Source organism: Kockiozyma suomiensis, assembly GCF_038497685.1.
Source record: "Kockiozyma suomiensis strain NRRL Y-17356 unplaced genomic scaffold V2V93scaffold_12, whole genome shotgun sequence".
Taxonomy (NCBI): Eukaryota; Fungi; Ascomycota; class Lipomycetes; order Lipomycetales; family Lipomycetaceae; genus Kockiozyma; species Kockiozyma suomiensis.
In genome coordinates this window covers 243,963-271,499 of record NW_027117675.1, presented here as the reverse complement: position 1 = coordinate 271,499, position 27,537 = coordinate 243,963, and the positions used below count along the sequence as shown (strand labels likewise).

Below are 27,537 nucleotides of genomic sequence, written 5' to 3'. Positions count from 1 at the left end.
GCAAGATAGTAAAGAAGAGGAGAGGAGAGGAGAATGGAGAGCGTAGAGAAGAAAGGGAGGAGGAGGAGAAACAGTTACGAGCAAAACAGGTGAGACCCTAAAACGGACTCGGGCTGCTGCCTCCGCTTTTGCTGTCAACGTCTGCCCCGGGCTCTTCCCTTCATATCTGGTCCTGTTTAAACAATATACTACTATTGTTAGTGCTCAGATATCTTTTTGTCTATCTTATACAATTCTACAGCATACCCTTAGGTGTATTATGATATAATCTCTACAACATACCCTTCGATGTATTATGTCAGCGCGCCGACAATGGGACTTTCACATGTTCGCGGCTGCGGCTGTTCGCTGCGGGCCGGAACAATACTCTGCAGTTTATAGTCTATTATGTAATTGATAGCATAATACTCATTCTTGGCCGCAGAGCGTCAACTTGCTTCTTTTGGGCAAGAATATTTATCTCACGTATTTCACGCCAAAACTAATGATGTGTCAATCTATAGCTAGCTATGCAAGCAAATAACGCCTGTATTCGCCTAGTGTATAACCCCAGTCTATATCAATACACCGCTGCCCAATCCATTCCCCGTCGACGATGCTTTCTCCACCTGGATAAACAAATTTGAGGCTCCCGCCAACGACCCACATATCCGCTCTTCGACCTTTTGTCTCACTACAGCTGGATCGGCCTCATTAGTAATCTTGACGTGAATGGCTCCTCTAATGCCACCCTTGATTGCAGCCGAGTCTTCAACGGGCCAGAACCGCGGGTTGGAGTACTCAAGTACTCCGGGTATTGACAAAACATCATTAAGCGCATTGCGAAGATGATACTCGTGCTCTGGAGTCAATGATATTAGTAAGGAGCTTGCTGAGGAAAGTACCAGGGGTACAGCCGATCCAAAAATAAGTACAGCGATGAAAAGCGAAGCCAGCGGGTCAAAGCCAGACCAGCCAAAGTATGAGGTAAGTAAAGTTGACACAATAACACCAACCGATCCTAAAGTATCTGCCAAAATATGCAAAAACAGCCCATGCATATTCTCATTATGCTGCACTCCCTCTTTATGACAGTCGTCATGGTGATCATGATGAGAATCGGCAGTAGTATCATGTCCAGCTTTCTCGCCATCCAAGTGACTAGGTGTCTGTGGTGGCGAGACATTAGGGTCACTCAAATCTGTCGTTGAATATCGCTTGCCTCGATCATTGTGGCCTCCATTATGTGAATGTTCATGTTCATTGGTAGGGTGCGATGAATGCGAGTGCGAGTGCGAGTGTGAATGTCCTAATCATTCGTTGATAAATTTCAATATTTCTCTAAAAAAAAAAAAGCAAGATAAATAACATACCATGCCCAACGTGTCCATGATTAAACGCCATAATCCCCACTAGATTCACCACTAGACCCAAGAAACTGACAACCAGTAACTCAGTCACTCGCTCAATTTCCACCGGGCTGAAAATTCGCTCGAGCGCTTCAACCACAATACCCAAAGAAATCCCAATCAACAAGATTCCATTTACAAATCCAGAAAGAGATTCTATTTTTCCTAAGCCGTACGGGAAACTAGCTGAAGGCGGCCATTTTGACATGACGCTAGCGAGAAGACCAACTAAAAGTGCGAGACAGTCTAAAAGCATATGTATACTGTCTGATAGCAGTCCAAGAGAATGTGACAGCAGAGAATATATAAATTGAATCAACATAAATGTGAAATTAAGAACTAGGAATAAAAATATACTCCGAGTATCAGAGTGTGCAAGTAGTGTCTGCACAAAGACAATCGGCTGCCTTAAAACCGACGACAAGCTTTCAACCGTCGATAGCCCAGTTGCAGATTTGTCATTTGATCCACCAAATGTAGATGATCGTAATAGAGGAGATGGCATAATTGAGATCTTAGTCGAGGTCTCTGCGCGCTCTAAACGTCCACGGCCGTGGCTAAGCGTCCCATGCGAATGGGAATGATGAGATTCTTCCATTTCGACTCACGAATGCTTATAGACCCTATTATATCTTGTGAGTACGTTTCAGGTTCCTTCTTCGTGTGTATCAAATCAAAATCAAGCATACTTCAACTTGTCAATGCAAATTACGGAACTTGCAACGACCACCGACAAGGTAAGTCCTAGACAGTTTCAATCCAACAGTTCGCTGATCTCAGAGTTCAATACTGAAAACAATATCAGCTTATTCCAGATTAATCTAGAGAATGCCTGTTTTAAATCGGTTTGTTCTCAGTTGTCAATTCAGGTGATTCAATTTTATCAAGATTTGACCACTAGTGAATACCGCGGCGGTCACAACTGGTCTTCGAAGTTTGCCTACACGTGCGCCGCTCTTTAACTCAATCCAGGGGGTGTCTAATCGTTTTCATCTTTTTAATAATTCTGATATCATAAATGCATTTGCCAGTAGCAGGAAAATACTTAAGTTATTTTACAGCTCTATTCTACTGCCGGGCATTAATATTTGCTAAAAGTTATAGCCATTGTTGGGACCTCAAGTGCCTTGACATTGTAATTGCTTGCTAAATAAATATGCGCGTAATAAGCAAGACGGATCTTCAATTATAAAAACAGAATAATACAAATAGCCAGAATCTTCATCTTTCATATCAGATGCTAATCATACCATCTGCACAATGAATCTAAAAAAAATACAGAGATACAGACATCTTCTCAAAAAAGAGGTATCTCAAAAACACATCACTAGTGACACAGCTCATATCTATTCCAGTGATGGCAGTAATGTCAGAGCCTAATACGCAGCAGAAAATCGGATAATTGGCTGGTAATACAATCCGATATAATAAACCACAAGCAGAAGGATTATCGATACAGCAGGCATACAAAACGCAAAAAAGAGCTATCAGTGAGGTAATATGTTAGTAATTAGACAATGGGCAACTAAAAACTGAAGTCTGACCAGAATGAAGGGAGCCTCAGAAGTTCTGCATCCAGCATCGGCTTTTTGTTCTTTCATAACAGGTTCAAGAACGTCGCTTTCTTTAAAGGAATTAGTATCGTTAACAGCTGCGTCCTCAGCGACCTGAGCCGAATCAATATTTTCTCCACCTTTCATACTTCCGTTAAAGTCAGCTTCAGCACATTCACCTTCTTCAGCTGTTAAAAAAACTTCAGAACAATTATCAAGGGTATCGTCTTCAGGGCCAAGTAACCGGTCTTTGGGAATAGAATGAACAGATGTATCTTCCGATATATAGGTCGGGTTCACGTCAAAATTGGAGCAGGCATCCGATCTTCCACAATTTAATGTCACCGTTGATACATGATTCGGCAACGCAGTATCAGCACTCTTAACAAAACCCCTTTGCAAGCTTCTGAAATAGTCAAAATTGTTGACTGTACCGCCAATCTCCTTATCTTCAGGTTTCCGCAACAACTGAACAGTGTGCCTGCGCAAAAAATTCAATTCAAAAGGCATTTGACCGTCTCTATCGCGCGAACTCTTGGAGCAATATGAAGAAGAGTTACTGGTCTTCCAAATTGAACTGGGGACTGCTATATCAATTTGGGAGCGCCGAGATAAACTTCCGCCGCTGCCGTTGACTTTGGTTACTGCCTTTGGCAAATATTGGGATTTAAAAAAACTTTCGAATTTCGAGCATTCAGATCTGGCACCAGTTGAGCTTTTTGATACTGAGCGCCCTATTGTTTTGCATTGGTCGTTATAATCTCCTGCTGCTGAAATCTTTGCGTTAGACGCATCAAGCCGAATAGAGTCACTTTCCCCATGGATTACCTCAGGCAAACCAGAAGTATCCTGACGTGACGTGACGACATTATATGGAGCGCAAGACGCCATAAGCGGTGACAAGGATGCAGTCCGTTTAGTCGGTTCCCCAATGTCATTCAATGAACCCTCCGCATTCGGGGATTCGGATTGTACTTTAATCTGAGCATTCTTCTTTGCCAAATTTTTTTGCTTTTTTTTATTGTTGGCACTTCTGTCAGCGCCTTTCTTTTTAGTTGACTGAGCAGATCGAGAGGTTTTAATCGCAGCAGAGTCTTTGGACTCCAGGTTGTGATGAAAGGATAGCTCCGGAAGACCAGACATCATACACTAGAAAACCGTAAGACGCCCAAGTAGAGGAGTAGTCGACGTCCAATTAGAAAAATAAAGCATAGCGGTATGCTTCAGGATGTCATAGTAAAAAGGAGAATTTAAAAGCAAGCTAGGATATATTCTTGGGTAGGTTATGACGACCGGTGTGCGGCGCGAGCCCCTGAAAACCAAATCTCAACTGCGATGGATTAATTTTATATTTTCAGTTCTATCCCATATGATATCTTGTCGAGCTCAGAAACTGCATCTCATCATATGCCGCCCACAAAAAGGATATCGTCGGTAAAAGGCGGCAAGAGTGCATCATCGATAAAGCGGCAGAAGCGGACTGGCAAAAGACATCGGTCGCTGGGAGTCTACAACCAGACCGCTTCAGGTGACGACGAGGATGACGAAGATTATGAAGATGCCGATCACAATCTACCTTTGGCATTGGACAATGATGTTGATGAAGATATCCCTCTGAGCAATTTGAGACGTACTGGGCGCCGAATTGAAGGTGTTACGCAGTCTGCGGCATCGCAAGTCGAAATTCCAACTGAACCTTGCTATATATCGATGCTTCCCAATGAATTACTTCAGAAAATTCTCGATTACGTTGAACCTGAAACTGATTTAACAAAATACGAAAAAAGGATTGTTGGGATGTACAGTATAGTTAGTGAGAGGTTTCGACAGATTGTGAGAATGCCTGAGCTGTTGCAAAACTATGATTCGTATGCTGACTTTGTTTTATAGCTGCAACCGAAATTGTTCGACGCAATCCGGATAACACAATTAAAGACGCTTTATAATTTTGGAAAACTACTGCAACAAAACCCGGCAATCCAATTTTATCCTAAAGTTGTTCGTCTCGAGCTCCAATGCAGTCTTGTTGAGGAATCAAATATGGTTGCCTCCGCGATAGGAACAACCATACCTCTGTGCAAAAATCTCAAATTATTAGATGTCATGTTTACTGCACCTATGGGGTTTCAAGTGATATTTCCGGTATTAGCAAAAACTTTCAGTGCGCCGTCTGTTGAAAGAATAGACATTGGACTCGACGTATTCACTTCATCATTCATGCAATTTGTCAGTGCATTCACGACTTTAAAATATCTTCATTTAAATGGACTTAGTCTTGACAAATTACAAATCTCAGCCAAGGATAAGCAATTTGTAGTTCCGACTGTCAGTGATTTGATGCTCTCTAACTGTGTGGTGGGGAGTGATTCGATTGAACTCTTATCAGATTTATTACCAAATCTCGAAACCGTTGCTTTGTTTTGCAGTAAGGGTAAGTAATTCACGACCGGTTTCAGCTATTTCACTATAACTAATGGTAAAATGAACAGGATTAATTACAGATCTACTACTCGCACTCAAGGCAAAATGTAAACAATTTACAAATCTTTCCGTATATCGATGTACAGACGCAGTAGTACGACCAACAACTCGTCGCCCTTTCGTTCTACCTACACCACTATGGACAACTCTTCGATCGATTCGTTTGCTGTTTTGTCAAAACACATTGGAGATGCTACCAACGAGAGAAGGTTCTGGTGTCGATGATTTGAGTTGCCTTGAATTTGCTGAAATTGCCGAGATGAACCGGTCTTCTCAGCTCTCTGAAGCTGCCAAATATTCAGTATGTCGGTTTGCCTCAGTGTTAAACCATCCAAAGAGCAACTCTATCGATTCTTCAATTCACGAGAATTCTTCCACATTTGAGAATCTCAGATCAAACAACTTTGATGTCACAATATTAGTACGCACCTCAACAGAACCACATGCGAAAATGGTTGACGAGATTTTCGGAGATGGAAACGCTACTTGTCCATTTTTCAAGCGTATACAGGCAGATACACTCGCTCAGACGACTATATTATCGACTGTTGACAATGAGATAGGTAAAGGGTCGTGGGCATTAATCAAGAACGGATTGGCTCTCTCGAAAGAGTAGAACTGATGTACACAGTAATCTGAAAGCCCCGTAGAGATGCTTGGTTTAGGGAGGTGTGTAAGATAAATGGGAGGTAAGGTGCTTCTTTTGGCGTTCAACAAGTAGAAAGTTTAGATTCAATAGACAACATACCGAACATTACCAATAATTAGAAGACAGTTTCTTGCGCTACTGAAGTAGTAGTTTACTATAAACATGATTTATAGATTTAAATATTCAAAAAATTAAAAATGCTCGATCGCATGCCGTAACTGTCGTTACAAATCCAGAGGCGTGAAAGATGACACCAGATATTCTGAGACAAGCCTACATTATCGGCTTTGAACTAGCCACAACAGTAGCTTGAACCCCAATCAAAAATCTTAGCAGAGCTTTTCACATTTCTGAACATGAAGAGAGTGTTTATATGCCTAAAAGTCGCGGCATCAATCAAGAATTGCAAAAGACAGCTTCACTGACCGCGTAAAGATACACTTTCCTGCTAGCAGCCGCAGCCCACCAACAACAGCTTTTTAGAATTAGATCAGAGATAAAGCGGCTATGAAACTCTGTTATATATAAGTTGCAGTTATTGGGGGTAATCGGTTGGTACAACAGTGATTCATAATCACTATAGCACCAAAAGATCAGGCAAACCTAATGGAGGCGAACGTCTCGCGCTCTTCTTGACGGATGGTACTCGCGACTCTAAAGAACAATCTCTAGCTCGGAGCCGAAGAAGTGGTGATCTCATAGCCTGGGGAAGATAGGTCTGCAGCACTAGTTGGAGTCCGCGACCAACTATAGATTTTTTAAGTTGGAGCTTTGAATGCATCGCTCATTATCAGATATTCTTTAATATTCCGGAGCATGCTTGGGTTATCCGGAATGTGATCCATAACAAGCAGGGATTACTTGTTCTATATGTGGTAGTTCTGTAAGCCAGTACAAACTTGCCTGTTCACGAAAAAGAGCACAAAGCGAGAGAATCTCTCACCGAGCTTGTGCAAGACTTTATGGCATATAAATCACCAACCACATAAAAGAACAGGCTCACCGAAGCCGTCACCACACACCGTGCGTAAGACAAACTGGCCAAGGCTCTAACCGCAGAATCTGGATAATCAGCAGAGCAAGCACACAAGCAATTGACCATACCGACAAGGCAGCAGCACTATCATACTAACGCAGTCAAGGCAGGCCCCTTTTTGTGCACAAAGACTACGCATTGACTCTCTAATGATGCAAGACATCTACCACACTGCTCTCGATTGCAACTAAGCGCCATGAGGGAAATAGCCGTTGCAGGCTATACTCGGCAGACACTAAGAGCAATTGCAGACTAAAGATATAAATCCAAGCACAGCACTTCTTCTTTTGATCCAACCGTCATACCTCCAGGTCCAGGTTTAGTAGGGTTTTCCTCACGCGCACACGCAGCCACGTCCAGTCACACGTCAGGCCGACAGACCCTCGGTCCTTGAAGCATCATGACGCATGCCCATGGCTTCTAGAGCACAATGGCAAGGGTATTACCCCGGTGAACGCTCGCAAAAGCCCTGTGCAGTAGGTATCACAGAATCCTTTTGCCGGCGCGTGTGTTGAGTCCATATTGGACTCAACGCTATGAGAACAATTGGGGTGGGAAATTCAGCGGATATTCAATGCCGGTAAAACCTACTGAATAGCAAGGATACGAAGAAAGTGCACATGACGCGGATTCAGGCGAAGCCGTTGCTCTTGCTAAGACACCAAAGTCGGAGAGGCTATCGAGTCAGAAGATAAAAAGGAGGCTGGTTTCTTTGTCGCCAGCTATCGGTAAACTAAGGGTTAGGTCTGGACTGTTTACGTGTCGAAGATACGAAACAGCACGCGTGTGTTTCGCGTCATTACCCTAATCCTCATTAGTAGGGTTTTTTACAGTAAGGGAACAAGAGCACAGTAGATTTCATATATTCGATTAAGACTATTGTAGAGTTTTTGACTGCCGGTGCAGATACAAGACTGGGTGGGTTACTATAGCTAGCTTGCATTATTCATGTGTATCTGAGATGGTGCACAAATTTCCTCAGTGCGGTTGTGAACAAGCCAAGGTCGACAGCTAACGTCTTGTAAAATATAGAAAGACCAATGTCAACGTTGGCCGCAGTCTCCGTGGACCCAAATGCACTGCATTTCGTCGGTATGCAGCCAGAGCCGTCTGCACTGGAATACAACGTCAGTTCAGATAGTGTGCTTGCCGCCGTCACCGATGGCTACGATGTTCTTGCGCTTCCGATAACGAATCCTTCATTTCGTGCACGCGTCACTAGTACCTCGCAACCAGCCCGATCCTCGGTTATAGAACCGCCTTCTTTGTCCGAAGTCAGCATTCAGCCAAACTCTCCTTATACTCCTCACGTGTTTGGTCTGGTATCAAAGTGGATCGAACTTGACTCAAATGATGTCCGAGTTGCCAGCTTGTCAGCTCAGGTTCTACAGCATGAACTAGCATACGCAGCTTTCTGTGGCATTGGCTACGTCGTCGTTCCCGGTCCCAAACGTCGCAATAATGTTTCGTTATACGCCGAAGCAATCAACTCTGCATTAGCTGCGGCACCATTTACTAAGATTATTCTCCATCTCGCTATGGCCGAGTACGTTGACAGCGCGACCATTTCTGATACACCATCTGCCGTAAGCCAGATTTCAATCTGGGATATATGGAACACCATTCGTACTATTTGCGATTATCCTAGCCGTCTCTCTGTTGGGCTGCAGATTCCTCCTCAACTGCCATCTCAAGTTGTTCTCTCTCGCTGGTTTGCTGAGCCAGTCTCGATACTATTCTTGTCTGGAAAAGTATTTCTGCAAAATTCCAAAGGCTATCCAGTTCTGTCCAAGGCTCATCAGTATTTTATGTTTAAATTTCTGAAGTTGCATCCGTACACGATTTTGCAAGATATTCGCGAATCTGCGCGAGCACGAACCAATCGACAATTTGTCTCTAAAGAAGATGAGACGGCATATTTGATCTATCTTCGACATCTGCACAAGAATCTTCCTCCGCCAACCCCCATGGAAGAATTTGGCAAAGGGTATGAGGATTTTCTACAGAAGCCCCTCCAGCCTCTCTCGGACAACTTGGAAAGTAAAACCTATGAAGTTTTCGAGAAGGATCCTGTGAAGTACGAACAATACGAAAAAGCGATATTCCAGGCCTTAACGAAGCGTCAAGAACAGGGTCTTGTAATAATTGCCGTTGTTGGAGCCGGTAGAGGCCCTCTAGTTGCCCGCGCTCTTAAAGCCGCCGAAGCTGCAAAGACTTCTGTATTTGTTTTTGCTGTGGAGAAAAATCCAAGCGCATACATATAGTACGTCATCGGATGTTTCATATTATGTTCCATACTAATTAATAATGATTTCAGCTTATTGCAGCGAAAGGCGCAAGAATGGGGTGACAATGTTGAAGTTGTTTGCAGTGATATGCGAACGTGGAGACTTCAGCAGGGAGTAGATATTATAGTTAGTGAGCTGCTAGGAAGTTTTGGTGATAATGAACTCTCGCCTGAATGCCTCGATGGGGTTCAGGAGGTTCTCAAGCGTATGTGTTCTACATTGTACAGCATACCACGTGCATCTATTTCTGACCTTTATGTCTTCCAGCCTCTGGAATCATGATCCCGCAGTCTTATTCCGCCCATTTTATTCCCGCACTGTCCCCGAAAATATACTCGGCTATTAAATCACAGAACAAAGAGGAGGCTGCTAATACACCATACGTTGCTCTATTACAAGCTGTGGACCTTCTTGCGACTAATATACACCAGGCGTGGGAGTTCACGCATCCCTCTCCGCTCGCGAAATCAAAGCGTGAATCTACATATGATGGACTCAGTCTCGAGCTAGCGCTTCAACAAACAAGTGTTACGAGCAATACTCCAGCGATAATAAACGAGCATAATACACGCCATTCAAAAGGGAGGTTTTTATGTGAAAATAGGGCAGTGATGCATGGATTCGCAGGATATTTTGAATCCGTGTTATATGGCGATGTCGAAATTTCAATTCGCCCAGATACCTTAGGTAAAAAGTCAAAGGATATGGTATCGTGGTTTCCAATTTGGTTTCCTCTTTCGGTAATACATGGACTTTGTTATCTTGATTTGAACTGAAAGCCTTGCTAATTGTGTCAACATAGGAGCCTTTGTATGTGCCTGATGAATCGGAAATTGAGATATCGGTGTGGCGCAAGACCGACAACCGCAGAGTCTGGTACGAATGGCTAGTCGAGACTTTTGTAACCATCCCTGGCTCCTCAACATTGGATCGTCGTGAATCCTCATCGAGTAGGACTTCAACAGCGGCAACTAATAGTCGAGTCAGGCTTTCTTGCTCAAAGCTTCATAATGCGAATGGCAAATACTCGTCGATGAATTTGTAAAATATCTAGAAACTGATGATTGTGATGAGAAACGAATATTTTGTTTTTTCTTGATTTCTTACGAGAAGCTTATTGCATGGTAATGGAAGTATTTTGACTATTTTTTTGTTAAGCAAATCAGCATTAACTTAATAATATGATTATGACACAAAAAAGCTGGAGTTGAAATCGGCAGTGCTGGACTGGAAACTCAGGAAGAAGTTTATCACGTGATCTAATAATTTTAAATGTATAAGCCCTCCACTAATGCTACCTGCAAATCCTCAAACGCTAGCTATTCTTTGATGGTCAGCTTCTGCATTCGATTCGAGTGATAAAGTATGTCACAACGCAGGCCAAATGTCAGTTGGTCGTCAGGATCAACGGCAAGGACTCCGTTCCCGCAGAACAACCTCTTTCAACAGCAGCAACCAGCAGCTGTTCTTCCAGAATTGAAAGATCCGAATGTGATAAACCTACCTATAGATCGTGCTCGTATTCGAGGCGCTGCTATGCGTCAGCCTTCGGAGATCACGAGCTATTCATACGACGAGGATCGGACTATACACAATGACGAGTCTTCTTTGGGGTACCTGTATCTCTTGAAGGAAGATTTAGCTACGCAGAATGGATACAATCTCTCAGACGGCTTCGACAGATTTATAAAAAGAGACGAGAGTGTTGATGAGCATTTAGATGGACTCCTGATTGCGTTAATTAATCATGAAAAAGAGCACGGAGGCAAGAAAACAGTGGCTGATGTAGTGACCTGGCGAGGCTTACTGACAAAGCTAATGTGTCTACCATTCGAAAGACAAGGTGACGCAACGTTCGAACTGAATGCTACTTATTTTGACGTAAGATAGAAAGATTTCAATATTGAAAATATCCAGATGTTAACCAAATTTCAAATCATAGGGCCAAATATTTATCGAAGAGAGCTCAGAGTATAAACGCTCACATCCAGAGCGGGAATATGATAGAATGGAGTTGATGGCCTATTGGGGTAAGTTGCGGTCTCATATGCTCACATTACATTGCGTATTAATATAGAGACTAACTCACCATTTGCTTTCAAGGTTACAAATTTGAGCAAATTGCTACAATCCCAAAGCCTTGGGGACAATGCACGCGCGACGAGATTGAAAAGCGAACACAGAAACCAGTGAACAACAACGTTCAATACTGCTCGGTTGTCAAATCTGGGTTGGGAAATATACGAATCATTATCGGAGGAGAAGTTGACTGCGCGAAAGATTACAAGCCGGATAAGAGCGATAATCCAGATAATGATCCGACACTGAATGACAATCCATTAGATCATTACGTTGAGTTGAAGACAAACCAGATTATCAGCCACGACAACGGAGCCAGAAATTTTGAAAGAAAATTACTTCGTGTATGGGCTCAGTCATTTCTTTTAGGAGTTCCGAAGGTCATCGTCGGTTTCCGAACAAGAGAAGGATATTTACAGACATTTGAAGAATTCAGTACTCACAAGATTCCAGCAATGATCAAGCAGAGTAAATTTTTTAATCCGCACACATCCTGGGACGGCAACGAAGCTATAGCTTTCTTGGCCGCCTGTCTGCAATGGCTCAAGACATCAATTCCTCAAGAAGAAAACGGTGATATTTGGAAAATACGTTATATCGCTCGTTCAGATTACTTGTTACTGATGAAAGCACCTCAAGGCCAGGCATCCTTTTTACATCCTGACTTTGTAAAGTGGAGAAAGGAGCGCCGGGAAACAGTATAAAATCAAAGGATCTGTAAACTATTTATGAATAAATACTATCTCTGCAACTCTGGAAACTACGAACTCAAAAATCGCCAGCGTAATCACGGCTGTGATATTCAAGTTTGAACTAGACTGCATAATTTCACTTACACACTACTACTTGATATTTTAAATAAGCTTATTTATTTTTGAAGTGTATATGCACCAACCCAGCAAAACATGACATTACAATATTTTACACGACAACACCTGAGTTGCTGGCAATACGGGGCCACAAATCAGCGCACTCCTTTCCGACGGGACCAGTAATAGCAGATCCCTTCATCTCACCCTTGGGGTTGACAATAACACCTGAATACTAGTTAGGATCAAATTGATACAAAGTTACGAAAAAAAGTACATACCAGCATTGTCCTCGAAGTAAAGGTAGACACCATCTTTTCTTCTCCAGGGCTTGGACTGACGGATAATGACGGCAGGCATGACCTTCTTACGGAGCTCAGGCTTTCCCTTCTTGACAGTAGCCTAAACACAAATAGCTAATTAATAACAGGTTCCGATTTTCTTAACCATATTAAAGATGCAGATCGTACCATAACCATGTCACCGACACCACCAGCGGGGAGACGGTTCAACCGGGCACCGACGCCCTTGACGGAGATGATATAAAGGTTTCGTGCTCCAGAATTATCGGCGCAGTTAAGAATCGCACCGACGGGCAGACCGAGCTGTACCATAAATACTCGTTAGATTTCTCTCTTTTGGCATATACTTCCGCACGACTCGAGATTCCCAACAACATTGCGCTTGCCAAACTATCCAAGGCAAAGGCAATCAGCCACTATTACTGATTAACCGGAATTACCGTATGCGTTGCTGCTGGAATCTCACGATTGAGGATAGAAAAATCATCACTTTTGTTTCAACATACCGAGACTCTGTACTTTTGACCAGCGGCTCCTGAGTAATCAGTTAGAATAAATAATCCAAAAGATTAAATAAAAAAATAACACTTCACGGTGTTGTTTAAAACAAAGGTGATAACATACCAGACATTTTGATTGATGAAGTTGATTCTGTGAGGTCAAATTATCGAGACAAGCACTTGCTAAGCTAAACCTCCAAATTCCGCGAGGTGAGGCCGGACAGCTCAGCGCAGCGTGACTGTGACTGCTTTTAACCCTACAATGTAGGGCTCAATTACGTTTAAGGTTTACCCCTGAACCCTAGTTGATATGATATTCTACAATAGACAATTATTGTCATGAAGATTAGAACGAAAATCAATATTCTATTGGAATGAAAAACACAAAGAATTAAAAATCAATTAATAGCACGCCAAAGCCAGTCCTAGACCCCTACCCAAGTTTCGCACGTAAAACCTTAGCTAATACACAGTCGTTCGAGGCTAACTCTGAACTGCTTACAGTCCTGCGGTTCAAGCCTCAACAGCAGGGGTGGCATCGTCCTTCTTCGGAGCTGGAGTCTCGTCATCGTCTAGATCCATCATATCGTCACCATCTTTGTAATTACGAATGTCGCGTCTTCCGCCTTCGCCTTCATCCTCGCTGTCACTAAGCTCATCGTCTCTCTGAACATGCTCATCCCAAGCGTTTTGATTTCCTCCTCGTGTATCTTTGGCCTCTTCAGTGTCTTCTTCAGGCTCTTCCTCGGGTGCATCTCTGGGCACATCAGTCATTTGGACGCTAGGAGCGAACTTTGTGCGAGATAAGTTCTCAAGTACGCTTTGCAAAATACGATCCAGATACTCATCGCTGTTTGCATTCTGCATATTGGAAGGGCGAACTTCAAGCTGATAGTCGGGTCCATAATATTCGTAGTAATCGTTGTAGGGAATTTCTAGATTAATAAAGTTAAATTTCGGCAGTCAGCAAAGGATGCTCGAGACAATTCTTACCAGGACCAACCGCTTGTCCAACTAACAATCCAGTCTCATAGGTCCACGCACGCGCAACATTGCGCATAGTGTAACCACCACCACCAAGAACAAGAGTCGGTAAACCAAAGCTCTTAACAAAATTGACGCAGTTTGCATGCCCTTGCATACTCAGATTAAAGCATCCCAAAAGATCACCAGACATCGAATCACCACCGCACTGGAGAACAACAGCTGTAGGCCGATACCACTCCATAATAGCAGTGACTGTGGGTTGAAATACCGATTTAAATGTAACGTCGTCAATTCCATCTCGCAGTGGAAAGTTAACCGCATAATTCTTGCCTTTGCCGATACCAATGTCGCGCAGCTCGCCAGTACCAGGAAAAAACTCTCCGTATTTATGGAAACTGCAAGTCATCACTCGATCAGTTGTATAAAAGGCCTCTTCAACACCATCTCCATGATGGATATCGATGTCAATATAAACAACTCGGGGATGATATCTAAGGAGCTCAAGGATTCCGAGAACAATATCTGTCGATCTAAGTCAGTAAGAGCATTGTGTGAATAGGACAGCGTTAAACATACCATTGACGTAGCAAAATCCACTGGCTTCGTTCTTCTTTGCATGGTGAAGACCACCAGCCCAATTGATGGCAATATCGCATTTCCCTCGATTGAGTCGAGCAGCACCCTCTATTTTGATTTCTATTAGTTATCGCTCTCGATCTCAAGCAAGTAAGAATACAAATTTGCAATAACAGCTTACCCATACTTCCACCACCACTAATACTACAAAATTCATACAGGCCGTCAAATACCGGACAATCATCACCGACGTTGAACTTGACTTGTTCTTTGGCGAACAACTCGATATTATCAGGTGTCACTCGAGATAAGAAGTCGATGTACTCATCAGTGTGGAACTGACACATCTCCTGTTTTGTCGCAGGCTTTGCACGCTATGTGAATCAAATAATGTGTTAGCAACCTCATTTAGGACTTAAAATAACCATGCGATGAGAATCACATACATAGATTTCCATCTTCTTGTACAGTCCGTAGTTCATAACTAGACTGTGAGCCATTCTTATTCTGTGAGGCTTCATCGGATGACCAGCACCATAAGCGTAGTTTCCCACATCAGCTAAAAACTAGTTAGCATCTTTAACGGACTAACTTTACAGGCTAAGAGCGAAAATGGTCCTGGGGGTTTGGAGGGGGTGTGGCACCGTCAGTCCGGCTCCGCTCTAAGATTCGATTATCGATCATACGTACAATCATAAAAGTAAGCAACACCTAAACAGCCGTTAGTCTTCCTGGTATCAACAAAAATCAATCGATCACAAACGTTGCTTGTTTGAAGGATTATCCAAGTTTATTGGTTCCAGAACTCGAGCCGGGTATGCCATGGAGCTACACTTCGATCTCTCGTCGGACTGGCTTTATAAAGCAGTTCCAAGTAAGTATACTATAGCACAAGGTAGTAAAGATCAGTCTTTGATCCTGAAGACGGACGACACAAAGTAAAGATATGTAAATTTACTCGATAGTAAGATAGAGGTGAACAGGTGGCTGAGAGCTGAGACCAGCTCTTGAAGCGGGAGAATTATAGCCTAACCCTAATATTAACTGCTTAGAACTTTGGATGAAAATATACAGGCAATTAATAGTATGACGCAGGTATGTTTAGACCCATATTAGTCTGAGTTAACAATTGCGTCAGGGCTTCCGTAAAGATTTGTCGTCGTTCGAGTCTCACCCTAGTTTATTGGCTAGTTACGAGCAAGGATATAGAGGCAAAGTATTGAACGTATGTGGTGTTATCTGTTTGATGAAGTAGCCGTCTGGCTGGTTGACTTTATTTTTGGTGATTTGGATGTGGCGATTAGCTAACTTGTGACTCAAGAATGCCTTCGTCGACACTACCTGTCGCAGAAAGGTATTGCTTCTCAGCTCCAGGCAAAGCATTGTTCGCTGGCGGGTATCTTGTCTTGTATCCCGAAAACTCGTCGTTTGTAACAGCGCTTTCAGCGCGTATCTACGCGCTAATCTCTCCGTCGCAGTCGCTAGATACTACGCGGTCAACAGTTACGGTTCTAAGTCCTCAATTTGCAGAAGGAGAATGGAGCTACAATATAAGCAGGTCATCGACGACAGGATTCGTGACTGTATCGGCAGTCAACTTATCACGTAAAAACCCGTTTGCGCAAGCTGCTGTTACAACCATTTTAAACTACCTTTCGGCTACTGGTAACTTACCAATGCCAATTCCCTCGCTCACCATCAACATTCTTTCCGATAACGCATATCATTCACAACCGCACGATAACGTTCCACGGTTTAACACACATTCACAAGCAATTTCGGCCGTCCCAAAAACAGGACTTGGATCATCTGCCGCGCTAACAACTGTCCTGACGGCCGCTCTGCTATCATACTATGGTAATGTTGGTAGGGTGACCGAAAATAAAAGGCTGCTTCATAATCTTGCGCAAATCGCTCATTGTACCGCACAAGGGAAAGTCGGATCTGGATTCGATGTGGCATGTGCTGTGTATGGTTCAATTGTATACCAGCGATTTCTACCGTCAATTATCTCTGCTATCCCTGTCGTTCCCAATGAGCTTGATGACGCCAAAGGAAGCGAGTATCTACATGTACTGAAGAATACTATTGAGTCCAATTGGAATGTCGGAACGGCAGCATGCGCTATTCCTCCTCGGCTACGGTTACTCATGGGCGATATCTCGGGAGGCTCTGAAACACCGGCCATGGTGCAAATGGTGCAGCAATGGCGACGCGAAGGAGGAGCAGACGCTGAATCGACGTGGACGTCTTTAGGAAAAGCTAACCAGTCTTTGATATCTGCCATGATTGGTCTTCAGGGAGAGTCAGAGAGCAATCCAAAAGAATACGCCGCCGTCATGGATCAGATTATCGACTCTGGCGCCGGTACTTCAGGAATTAAGACACTCGGAGTAGAGATTGGAGGGAAAATAGGGGGGCTGATACAGCAGGCAGTTGACTCGATTACTGAGATCAGACACCACTTACGGGCTATCACAAAAGGGTCGGGCGCACAGATCGAGCCAGAACAACAAACGAGACTTCTAGATGCATGTAACGAGCTACCGGGTGTGTTTGGAGGAGTGGTTCCTGGCGCGGGCGGTTATGACGCTATTTGCTTGCTTGTAACAGAAGCTTCTGTAGATCGCGTCGTCAATGCCACTAATGATATATTTGCAAATGTGAAATGGCTGGAATTGCGCGAAGAGTCGGTCGGACTGCGGGAGGAGGCCTTTCCAACTCTCGCTGAGTACTTGTAGTATTAGCATCAAAATAAGGTGGAATATGTGCATTTATTTCATGATATAATACAATTAGTTTCGCGTCTCAGTTCTATCGGCCAAACAATACTGTCCTCCTATGTACAATCTCTTATTTATGACTTCGCAGGCTTCTTCACTCCATATTTCGAGCGCGAGGTACCTCTATTGGCAACTCCACCTAAGTCCCGACCACCTATAATATAATCAGCACACTAGAGCGTCAAAGATATAGGCAAAAAAAATATATATATACCTCTAACAAGATGGTACTTCACACCAGGTAAATCCTGGACACGGCCGCCTCTAACAGTAACGACGGAATGCTCCTGGACCTAACACAAAGCAAAAATCAATATCTCGTCTTACCAGCTAGAGCAAGATGTAAAATCAATCTTACGTTGTGTCCCTCACCAGGGATATATCCGTAAACCATCTTTCCGTTCGACAATTTCACTCTGGCGACTTTTCTCTGTGCGGAATTAGGCTTCTTCGGCTTCATAGTAGCGACACGAGTGATAACTCCTCTTCTTTGCGGACACCGGACCAAATCAGGAGACTCGGAGTCATTTCGACCACCACGTTTCGGTTTGCGGCATCCACGGATTACCTGTCGAAGAGTCGCATTTGCGAATTGAGTCGATGAGAATTGTCGGAGCGACGCAGTATAGGAGAATGAAGAGAACGAGAAAGGACGCTGAGCAAAAAATACTGGTCGTAACAATGCTCGTGAAGCAAAAATATGCCGCCAAACAAAAAGCATTTTGTATAATTTAGCAAAAATGGTTACTGTGTAGAACACTTCGCAGAGCAATTTTCGAGAACCATTAGTGGGTGGCTCAACATACCCCTAACCATAGTACCATACCCGCAATATTACATTATTTTAAGTTATATTACAAAGTCAATTATACTAATCGATAGGCGGTGCGCTTAGAATTCGCGCGAACCACTGCAGTCGCTCTTATTCGTTCTTCTACCAACAGAATCTTCCCGAGATCTCAATTTCTTCTTGATCATTACATAAATCATGGCTACTGGGTAAGTTTGCTGTCGGAATAGAAGCTCCATCAAAAATAATGCTTCTACTCTCTGAAGAAATTGAATGAAAACTGTACTGATAAGTTCATTTCTGTAGACGTGTTCTCGCTCTCAACACCGGTGCGGTAGTGCCAGCTCTTGGTCTAGGAACTTGGCAATCTGCACCTAACGAGGTCTATGAGGCAGTTCTTGTATGAGTTTGGCTTTTTTTTTAAGGTATAATTGGGGAAATCAATTTGTTGACATCTTTGCCGGTAACAGACTGCTCTTAAGGTTGGATACCGTCACATCGATACTGCCTATGTAAGATTCTCAACTCAAGATAGACATTACCGCAGAATGTTTCTGAGCGCTAATGTCGTACAAATAGGCTTACCAGAACGAGGCTGAAGTCGGCAAGGCTATCCGTGATAGCGGAATTCCTCGCAAGGATATCTTCCTTACCACTAAACTGTTAGAATAAATGCTGAATTGGATTTATAGGTTTGCTTGCTAATCTTTTGATTTAGTTGGGGAACTTTTCATACCAAGCCTGAAGAAAACTTGGATATTAGCTTGAAGAATCTCGGTCTTGACTACGTGGACTTGTACCTCATGCATTGGCCGATTCCTTTCAACCCTGACACAACTAGTCTTATTCCTCATCGCGAGGATGGATCGGTCGACACCTTGAGTGACTGGGACTTTGTTAAGACTTGGGAGTTAATGCAAAAGATTTCTTCGAGCAAGGCAAAGGCCATCGGTGTTTCCAACTTCTCTATCAAGAACCTCACTAAGCTTCTTGAGGATCCTATTACTAAGGTTGTTCCTGCGGCTAATCAGGTTGAGCTTCACCCTTACCTTCCCCAGCACAAGTTGGTCGATTTTTGCAAGTCGAAGGGTATTGTTGTTACTGCTTATTCTCCCCTTGGATCGACCTCTGCTCCTCTCCAGAATGAACCTGTAGTTCAATCCATTGCGAAGAAGGTGGGCAAGTCGGCACCCCAAATCTTGATCTCTTGGGCTATTTCCCGTGGCACGTCGGTTTTACCCAAGTCCGTCACTCCTGAGCGTATTGAGACTAATTTCGAGGATGTGGTTCTTGATGCTGCTGATGTAAAGGCGATTGACGAGATCTACAAGACGACCTCCAGGAGAATTGTCAGCCCCCCATGGGGTGACATTTTCAATGATGTCGAGTAATATCAATAGTATTTGCTAAAAGCCTACTATAGACTTAATTTTGTGTCAATCCTATTTTTAATTGAATACTTCGATAAACCGCTTAGAAACTGGATGCCACAGCTGTAAATGAACTTCCCTGTCACAATGTATTACTCCGTCTTAATCGCTACTAAGCGGTGCGGCGCGACTGGGCTCATCTCCGCAATCAAGTATTTAGAGCCGGAATTGAGTCATTTTCTCAGTTTATAGCAGCTCATTAGTCCACTAAACTCATCCTGTTAGCAAGCGAAACGGCAGCAATTGCATTTGATCATACTACTCTATTAGAGGTTCTTTGGTGAAATAACTGCTTGAAGATGCCTCTGTCGAACCCCTTGAATTTGCCAAAGTGGCTTGCAAAGAACTCTCACTTACTAAAGCCTCCCATTAATAATTATTGCGTTTATCGCGGAGGCTACACCGTTATGGTGTGTTTCGACGCTTGAATTACCTATAAGCTATGATTGATTCTGAGTCAGTACTAACAGAAGTGTTAGATTGTTGGCGGACCCAATCGACGAACAGATTACCACATCAACGAGACACCAGAATGGTTTTATCAATATAAAGGTAGTATGCTACTGAAAGTCGTAGATGAAGGTAAATTCAGAGATATCCACATCCATGAAGGCGATATGTTTATGCTTCCAGGTAAGTTTTATTCTGATATATGCAGATCTTGTGCTTCGATTCGTCAGATTACTGATTAAAGCAGAAAGCGTTCCTCATAATCCTGTTCGATTCGCCGATACTGTGGGAGTCGTTGTTGAACAACTACGTCCTAAAGATTCGGTCGACCGCCTCCGTTGGTATTGTCAGAATTGCAAGGAGATTGTTCATGAGGATGGCTTTCATTGTACTGATCTTGGCTCGCAGATCAAGGATGCGGTTCTTGCTTTCACAGAAGACATGAATTTAAGAACATGTAAGAAGTGTGGCACATTGTGTAATGTTAAATAATATGTTAATAGCATACACTCGAAAGATGATCTAAATATTTGTCCCTATTATTGAAAACTAATGCATTTAGGTCCACCCTTCAAACTAGCTACACCACTAAGATGCATTTAAATTGCAGTTGCAATATCCGTATACAATACATGTAGTACACCGACTGAATATATATGGCGAAAAACTGAACAAGCCCGAAAACTTCAAGCTCGCTTTACTCACAATTGATGGCGCTACCTCGCCCGCTATTTCTCAAGCATACGCTGTAAACCACCAATCCCACTAACAGTTTTATTACAGCACATCAAAAAAGCTATTAATGGAATGATTTTACCTTACTTAGTATCACTCTTTTAATTTCATAGCTATTGCGTTCAGATGGTGATTCATACTTCAATCATAACACATGATTATTCTGTTACCGAGACATGCTCGAATTTCAGTATGATTATGTATTATAAAGCGATGTGGCGCAGCGGAAGCGCGCAGGGCTCATAACCCTGATGTCCCTGGATCGAAACCAGGCATCGCTACTAGATCTTTTTTTTTTTTGCAGTCTTAAAATAATTTATTTTCTAAATTGTGGAAATTTATATTTTCATTGGTTTATAAGTGATAGTTCTGATTTAGACTTAAGTCAATCTTGGCAGCTGGCTTGTGACAGCTGGTCAGTCGACGATCCTATAATTAAGTTGTCCAGAACTCCCAAACTCCCAACGTCCGGACAGTCCGGGTAATGTCTGTTGGCTTGCTGAATGCGGGCACACTTGCCTCGCGCAAACACACCCTGCTCTTAGTGTTTGACTTCTATAATTTCCTCTCGGTAGAGCCTGAATAGTTGAAAATAGACTCTAACTTGAAGAATAACATCGACTGTACATAGCTTTGCACATTCTTTTACTGAGATTTAAAGGTGTGTACCAAGCAGCCCGTTTGATAACCGTGTCGCGTCGTTGCGGATCAGACTAGCATTCGGCATACCGGATGCTCAGTACGACCACAGACACATCTAATTCAAGCATCCAAAAACTGACTGTTTAGTGATATTATACGAACAGATATACTGATACTGGGCCTGATTGTAATTGGCGTGAAACTTCTGTAACGCTACGGTGCCGGTTGCAGTTGGCGCGTTCTACACGTACTCCTCCTTTCCACGTCGAAAATGCGTCCACCATGGCTGCCTCAGAACATCCAAAAAAGACTTCTGCGATATGTTCTATCGCGGGCTGCTATATTTGATGAGCTTGATTTAGCGAATTTGGATATACAGCTAGGCGCCAGCAGCTCTGTCAGCTTGCGCAATGTGCGCCTTAACGTCGACGTGAGTAGTCTCTGATGCTGACCTTTGAACGATAGTTTGCTAAAAAAAAATGACTACTACAGGCTATCACAATTCCTGGAATGTTTCTGAGAGATGGAGTTGTAGGCGAAATTACTGTGCGAGTGCCTCGTAATATCTTGACTACGCCAATTGATGTGACTCTCTCGGCCGTCGATGTCACTGTGGCTCCATCACCTTCTGGCCCATCCGCAGAAGAATTCATAGCCCATGCCGCTGATGATTTTGTATCGTCATTTTTGCAAAGCGAAACACCAGAAGAGGCTATGGAGCTCGAAAAATCTATTATTCAGCAACCACTGGAAAATGATGAAGGTACTCAATCTGACGACAGTAGCAGTATCGCGGAGAGCGAGGACAACCTTCTTGGACTCGGAACTGGTGGTATCAATCTGCAATCTATCATGACGAATATTGTTGATAGACTTGTCGCTCAACTAAGGGTCGCCATAGTCAATCTCTCGTTGAGGGTAGTTCTTCAAGATATGATTCTGCAGGGAACTATTGGTAAAGCAGAATTTGTCACTACGGCTTCAAATAATCGAAGTCTGAAATTTAGTGATATCCAGTTTTCTTTACCTCCGGACATGAATGAGGCTTATCTTCCGTTCAAGCGACAATCGGTCTCCTCTTACGAGTCATCAGAATCCTCGACAGATTCTGATTTGGTTTCAAATTCTGATAACGAGAGCCCAGCTTTCGACCTCTCCAAAAAGTATAGAACGAGTAGGTGCTCGAATCCGTCTATGACGGACAGCATGATGTTTTCGAGCAGAGAAGCGAGAAGTATTTATCAGAGTGCTTTGTCTCCCAGTGAGCAGGGTTTTAGTGGATCTAGAATGTCTACAACTGGATCGCAGCGGATATTCAGCTCATACACTCCGGAATCTGTTCCCCCTATATTGATTGGAGAAAGTTCGGACTTAGTACACCCTCATTTGCTTTGGTGTGATGAGCTTGAAGTCACTGTAGGAAACTCACTGGCTACAGCAGAATTCCAATTCGGGGTCATAAGATCGGGCTTTGCTCACATGGAGAAAGTTGCAGACGCGTTGTCTCATGTTATTGACGGCTTCTTGAGTAAAGAGCCAGCAGAAGAGGCAAACTCATATGATTTGAATGGAAGGTCTCCTGTATATGTCGGACTTTACGAGTCACCCGAAAGTGGCGGATCAACTGAATCAGCGGAAAAATCTCAGACCAGGAACGTAAAAATTGCTATACGACGAGTGGAGGCTAGTTTGACAACAGATCTGAGCGAGACAAGCGAATCTGCACTAGAGGACCAAACCAACATAGTGCTGTCGGCAGTTTATGCGACTATCACTCAATCTTATTCAAATGAGGATATACAAAATCCTTATTTCACGGCCTCTTCTCCGACTCTGACCAGCGCAGTCACGATTGATCACATCTGGGCTACTCATTCTGATCGAAAAATTATGTCGTTCTTAGCAAACGAAGATGCCGCCCCTGATGTTTCGATCACTGCCACTAGCACTAAAACTACCATTGAACTATCTCATCAGCTCGAAATCACTGCGAGTCCGGACATTTTGGAAAATTTAGCATTGTTTTCTAACAGCCTATCTGCAACGTTCAAAAGTTTTAGATCTCGTCCGGGTCAAATTTATACAGAGCCAGACTTTGATGAGGAGAAGTCAGACGATGCAAAATGCGAGAGCTTATTGCTCGGATCAACCCAGGAGATACGCTTAAGTGTGATAACTAGTGATTCAAGGGTTTCTGTGGATCTTTTGATCCATCCTTTGACAATCACGAAGGCAGGCTTGAGGTCTGATCTGTTAACTATTCGATTTCCTGGTGCCAATATTAGTTTGCACAACTTATTTTATGCTTTGCATCCTGCGGAAAAGTATTTAGATCCCGATTCTCTAGATCGAAATGTTGCCGGATACGACTTGGCTTCAAAACTCTCGCTGTCGTCACTCAAAGTAAACAGCTCGTCAGTGGATACTCTCAAGTCTTCTATCACTGCTATATCTGGTGATATCGCGAAAGTTGTTAACGCATTGAGATCTGCTACTCAAATATCATCCGCGCGACATTCTCAGCCTCGCGTGCGATTTCAGCAGAAGCAGCCTGGTAATGCCATTGAAATAGAGAGTACCCTGTTTGCTTTTGAGTTCCCTGGACAAGTTGGCAATGTTTCAATGAGTTTCGATAGGTTGTCTGTTGCCAGATTTGAATCAGATTGTGTCTACTTTATCACTGATTGCATGAGACTTGTTCGGCATGCGCCATTCGATAGTGACGACAATGAAGACGAATTTGAGATTATTGGTGCCGCTTTGAATGAGCGGTTAGGAGATAGGCCTATGATTTCTGCTTCCGTGCGTGATATGAATCTGGTCAATGCTAAATTTTACAACATGAAAATAGAATACCGGGTTGATTTGATTGCAATCTTTCAATCCGCTTTTGGCATCGAGAAGAAGGAAATCAAAGATCCGAAAATGATGAGGCAAAGCTTATTTGGATTGGATAGACCTCGCTCGCCAACATGGGACTATGATGTGCTTGATCGGAATGATGGCGAAAAGTCAGAGATTGATGACGAGGATTACGCCGATGAAGATTTTGGATTGCCCTCTACGTCTGAGCTAGATGCTTCTATTGCAACCCTTAAATCAGCGGGAGCACCCTACAGATTTGACGTTAATATTCGGGACTGCGCCATCGGACTCAACCCCCTGAATTTACCCTCAAAAGGATTGCTCGTACTAACTGAAGGTCAAAGTGATGGATACTCTCGAGATCTGGGTGCCGGTATGTACTGCAATGTCAAAGTGCGCCGCGCGACGTTATTTCTTATAGACGACGTACAAAATCTCCGCAGTTCGTCGTCGCGATCGAGACAATTTGGGCGTCGACGCGTTCAGGTCGTGGAGCATATGACACCTTATACAAACCTTGGATATGTCAACGTTGCATCTATGTCTTCTGCTTCAGCAAGCATCAAAATTGCTCACGGGGATGTCCCGAACTCAGACTCGAGAAATACAATTGAAATGGAAGTACGCGACGATCTCCTTTTTATAGAGTCATGCGCTGATTCGACGCAAACTCTTCTTGAGCTTATTAATGGTTTGAAAAACCCGGTAGTTGTTCCACCAGATGAAGAGAAATACCAGACTGAAATTGCACCTATCGATATTATGGCTAGTCTTGATGACGATGCTTTCAGAGCGGCTGTAAAGGTTACAAAAGATACTGCTCAAGAATCTTTTTGGAGCAACCCTGAAACAGTCACTGGCCACGCTTCAGAGCCATTATCTGAATCAAATTCTAGTGTGGGTAGCGTGCGCGGTCCTCCGACTGAGATGGAACGTCAGCTTCGAGATGCGGTTACTGCGGACCTCAAATTTGTCGAGAGCTATTATGGGGTATCGTCGCACCATACCACCGGGACTAGCTCTGTGGAAGATTTACTTGCAGATGATACGTGCCGCAAGCATTCTGTGTCTTCATTATCGGAAGATGAACATGACAGAATCTCACCATCCGTAGTTAGTTCCACATCAGACCTTCTGGGAGACGAACCGTTAGAAGTCATGACGGATGTTCCGTTACCAAAAAGTCCATTGATAGTGGGTATGGACCATCGCACTGTTTCGCAAAAGGATACTGTGGATATCATAAATGAGGAGGTCCGGGATGCAGTTAAAAAGATAGAAATTCTCGAGGACCATTTTGGTGGCAATCGATCTTTAATGCATACTACGATGTTGAACGGGTTCAATGCTCTGATTACTATTAAAGTCAAAGACGTTCATGTCTTGTGGAATTTGCATGATGGATACGACTGGCCACATACTCGCGAATCTATTGCGAAGGCTGTCAAGAAGGTTGAGAGTCGAGCCTTGAATGCTATACGTACTCGAATCCAAGGCGGAGGATATGATGACGAAGAAAACGAGTCAATTATCGGAGACTTTTTATTCAACTCAATTTATATTGGCGTTCCATCCGGAAATGATCCGCGCGAGCTGACAAACGCTATCAATCGTGAAATTGATGATGATAGTGAGACTGCGAGTCAAGCCTCTTTATCGACAGGATATTCGTCCCGACCTGCCAGTCGTGGAGGAAGTCGTTCAAGTACTCCGGCTGAGAAATCTAAACTTCGGCTGAAGCGCTCGAAATCACATAAATTGCAGATAGAATTAAAGGGTGTAAACGTGGAGTTTCATGCTTATCCAGAAACCTGCGTGGTTGAGAATTCCATCGACTTAAAAGTCCGCGACCTTGAAATTTTTGATAATGTGCCAACGTCTACCTGGCGAAAGTTTGCGACATATATGATAGCAGCAGGAGAGAGGGGGAAAGGAGGCAGCATGGCTCATTTAGAGCTACTTAACGTGCGACCAGATCCTGCTTTACCGATTTCTGAGTCGGTAATCAAGGTATGAGGCAGAAGTATTTGATGGTATGTTGATTGGCACTAACAGTTTTTCTTATAGGTTAGCGTGCTTCCGCTGCGGTTGTATGTGGATCAAGATGCGCTTGACTTCTTGATGCGCTTTTGCGAATTTAAGAGTGATGTAGTACCACCTGCGTCAGTGGATGAAATTCCGTTTTTACGTAAGTATATACTACTCGTTTTTCAGCTGATTGATCTGACTGATTGTGGGCAGAACGCGTGGAATTTACCGAGATAAAGGTGAAGCTCGACTATAAACCAAAGAAAGTTGATTATGCTGGTCTTCGCTCTGGACACACGACCGAGTTCATGAATTTTTTTGTGCTAGATGAAGCAAAGATTATTTTGAGAGGAGTAGTGCTGTATGGTATTCTTGGATACCCACGTTTGTTCCAAGAGTTGAATGATATTTGGCTTCCAGATATCAGATCTACGCAACTGGGAGATGTACTTGCGGGAGTTGCCCCAGTGCGGTCTATTGTTAAATTGGGCGGAGGTGTTAAAGATTTGGTTGCGGTTCCTATTCGTGAATACCAAAAGGATGGCCGAGTGGTTCGCAGTCTTCGGAAAGGAGCATTGAGGTTTGCAAAGGTGACTACGAATGAGCTGGTTAACCTTGGAGCGAAGCTGGCAATCGGTACGCAGAGCGTGCTGGAGAATGCAGAGTCGCTTATTGTCGGGCAGACCACGACCGCTAGTACATCTGGTTTCTCCCGACATTCGGGTGAGGACTCTGATAGTGAAGAAGAGACGCCAAAGGCCATCAGTATGTATGCGGATCAGCCAAATACCGTGTCTCAAGGTCTCAGTCGAGCGTACTCGAGCTTAAATAGAAATTTTGGGACAGCAAGAGATATTCTTATCTCATTGCCGTCTGAGGCAGGCGAACAAGGTGGAGCACAGAATGCGGCAGCTGCTATTGCGCGGGCCGCTCCGGTTGCGGTGCTTCGCTCACTTATTGGCGCATCAGAGGCAGTGTCTAGTACGCTGCTTGGTGTCAGTAACCAAATTGATCCGACGCGCCGTCGGAATGTTGAAGATGCATGTATATTTTTTTAAGAATTTTTAAGGAGTATATGCTAACTGAATGATAATCCAGAAATACAAGAAACGTTAAATGGAAGAGATTGAGTGCTTACGGGGGCTCGGTTTATTTATTGGTGATTA

At 43.5% G+C, this 27,537-nt stretch overlaps 12 protein-coding genes and 1 non-coding gene across 13 annotated transcripts; 8 read left to right on the top strand and 5 right to left on the bottom strand.

Moving 5' to 3' along the window:
* Positions 1-246: 246 nt before the first annotated feature.
* Positions 247-2,311, bottom strand: V2V93DRAFT_373692 (cation efflux family-domain-containing protein). The gene is made up of 3 exons (XM_066911058.1): positions 2,078-2,311; positions 1,353-2,011; positions 247-1,288 (listed from the first exon to the last, which is right to left on the bottom strand). The coding sequence occupies exons 2-3, from the start codon at positions 1,984-1,986 to the stop codon at positions 555-557; spliced, it is 1,368 nt and encodes a 455-aa protein (XP_066764236.1). The 5' UTR covers positions 1,987-2,011; positions 2,078-2,311; the 3' UTR covers positions 247-554.
* A 218-nt stretch (positions 2,312-2,529) lies between these two features.
* Positions 2,530-4,178, bottom strand: V2V93DRAFT_373690 (uncharacterized protein). The gene has a single exon (XM_066911057.1). It carries the CDS (start codon positions 4,085-4,087, stop codon positions 2,876-2,878), a length of 1,212 nt encoding a protein of 403 aa, XP_066764235.1. The 5' UTR covers positions 4,088-4,178; the 3' UTR covers positions 2,530-2,875.
* Positions 4,179-4,306: 128 nt separating this feature from the next.
* V2V93DRAFT_373688 (uncharacterized protein) lies at positions 4,307-6,172 on the top strand. Its single transcript, XM_066911056.1, has 3 exons — positions 4,307-4,774; positions 4,832-5,372; positions 5,431-6,172. Exons 1-3 carry the CDS (start codon positions 4,349-4,351, stop codon positions 6,036-6,038), a joined length of 1,575 nt encoding a protein of 524 aa, XP_066764234.1. The 5' UTR covers positions 4,307-4,348; the 3' UTR covers positions 6,039-6,172.
* A 1,571-nt stretch (positions 6,173-7,743) lies between these two features.
* On the top strand, positions 7,744-10,702 carry V2V93DRAFT_373680 (PRMT5 arginine-N-methyltransferase-domain-containing protein). The gene is made up of 4 exons (XM_066911055.1): positions 7,744-9,370; positions 9,425-9,600; positions 9,663-10,135; positions 10,198-10,702. Exons 1-4 carry the CDS (start codon positions 8,148-8,150, stop codon positions 10,438-10,440), a joined length of 2,115 nt encoding a protein of 704 aa, XP_066764233.1. The 5' UTR covers positions 7,744-8,147; the 3' UTR covers positions 10,441-10,702.
* V2V93DRAFT_373677 (RAI1 like PD-XK nuclease-domain-containing protein) lies at positions 10,703-12,338 on the top strand. Its single transcript, XM_066911054.1, has 3 exons — positions 10,703-11,276; positions 11,338-11,425; positions 11,499-12,338. The coding sequence occupies exons 1-3, from the start codon at positions 10,761-10,763 to the stop codon at positions 12,176-12,178; spliced, it is 1,284 nt and encodes a 427-aa protein (XP_066764232.1). The 5' UTR covers positions 10,703-10,760; the 3' UTR covers positions 12,179-12,338.
* V2V93DRAFT_373676 (60S ribosomal protein uL14) lies at positions 12,336-13,347 on the bottom strand. Its single transcript, XM_066911053.1, has 5 exons — positions 13,210-13,347; positions 13,092-13,120; positions 12,754-12,888; positions 12,565-12,685; positions 12,336-12,511 (listed from the first exon to the last, which is right to left on the bottom strand). The coding sequence occupies exons 1-5, from the start codon at positions 13,214-13,216 to the stop codon at positions 12,396-12,398; spliced, it is 408 nt and encodes a 135-aa protein (XP_066764231.1). The 5' UTR covers positions 13,217-13,347; the 3' UTR covers positions 12,336-12,395.
* An 84-nt stretch (positions 13,348-13,431) lies between these two features.
* On the bottom strand, positions 13,432-15,629 carry V2V93DRAFT_373672 (uncharacterized protein). The gene is made up of 7 exons (XM_066911052.1): positions 15,412-15,629; positions 15,339-15,359; positions 15,095-15,207; positions 14,830-15,022; positions 14,649-14,756; positions 14,079-14,594; positions 13,432-14,020 (listed from the first exon to the last, which is right to left on the bottom strand). The coding sequence occupies exons 1-7, from the start codon at positions 15,470-15,472 to the stop codon at positions 13,599-13,601; spliced, it is 1,434 nt and encodes a 477-aa protein (XP_066764230.1). The 5' UTR covers positions 15,473-15,629; the 3' UTR covers positions 13,432-13,598.
* A 186-nt stretch (positions 15,630-15,815) lies between these two features.
* V2V93DRAFT_373669 (ribosomal protein S5 domain 2-type protein) lies at positions 15,816-17,471 on the top strand. Its single transcript, XM_066911051.1, has one exon. The coding sequence runs from the start codon at positions 15,971-15,973 to the stop codon at positions 17,387-17,389; it is 1,419 nt and encodes a 472-aa protein (XP_066764229.1). The 5' UTR covers positions 15,816-15,970; the 3' UTR covers positions 17,390-17,471.
* Positions 17,407-18,196, bottom strand: V2V93DRAFT_373667 (mitochondrial 37S ribosomal protein uS12m). The gene is made up of 3 exons (XM_066911050.1): positions 17,790-18,196; positions 17,646-17,724; positions 17,407-17,585 (listed from the first exon to the last, which is right to left on the bottom strand). The coding sequence occupies exons 1-3, from the start codon at positions 18,150-18,152 to the stop codon at positions 17,506-17,508; spliced, it is 522 nt and encodes a 173-aa protein (XP_066764228.1). The 5' UTR covers positions 18,153-18,196; the 3' UTR covers positions 17,407-17,505.
* A 143-nt stretch (positions 18,197-18,339) lies between these two features.
* On the top strand, positions 18,340-19,701 carry V2V93DRAFT_373665 (NADP-dependent oxidoreductase domain-containing protein). The gene is made up of 5 exons (XM_066911049.1): positions 18,340-18,430; positions 18,528-18,621; positions 18,692-18,733; positions 18,801-18,883; positions 18,940-19,701. The coding sequence occupies exons 1-5, from the start codon at positions 18,420-18,422 to the stop codon at positions 19,610-19,612; spliced, it is 903 nt and encodes a 300-aa protein (XP_066764227.1). The 5' UTR covers positions 18,340-18,419; the 3' UTR covers positions 19,613-19,701.
* A 69-nt stretch (positions 19,702-19,770) lies between these two features.
* On the top strand, positions 19,771-21,072 carry V2V93DRAFT_61571 (3-hydroxyanthranilic acid dioxygenase). The gene is made up of 3 exons (XM_066912746.1): positions 19,771-20,061; positions 20,131-20,284; positions 20,349-21,072. Exons 1-3 carry the CDS (start codon positions 19,951-19,953, stop codon positions 20,591-20,593), a joined length of 510 nt encoding a protein of 169 aa, XP_066764226.1. The 5' UTR covers positions 19,771-19,950; the 3' UTR covers positions 20,594-21,072.
* Positions 21,046-21,117, top strand: V2V93DRAFT_t55. Its single transcript has one exon. It is a non-coding gene; the product is annotated as a tRNA-Met (tRNA).
* Positions 21,118-21,302: 185 nt separating this feature from the next.
* V2V93DRAFT_373661 (uncharacterized protein) lies at positions 21,303-27,492 on the top strand. Its single transcript, XM_066911048.1, has 5 exons — positions 21,303-21,497; positions 21,643-21,908; positions 21,971-26,353; positions 26,411-26,531; positions 26,585-27,492. The coding sequence occupies exons 2-5, from the start codon at positions 21,750-21,752 to the stop codon at positions 27,427-27,429; spliced, it is 5,508 nt and encodes a 1,835-aa protein (XP_066764225.1). The 5' UTR covers positions 21,303-21,497; positions 21,643-21,749; the 3' UTR covers positions 27,430-27,492.
* The last annotated feature ends 45 nt before the right edge of the window (positions 27,493-27,537 follow it).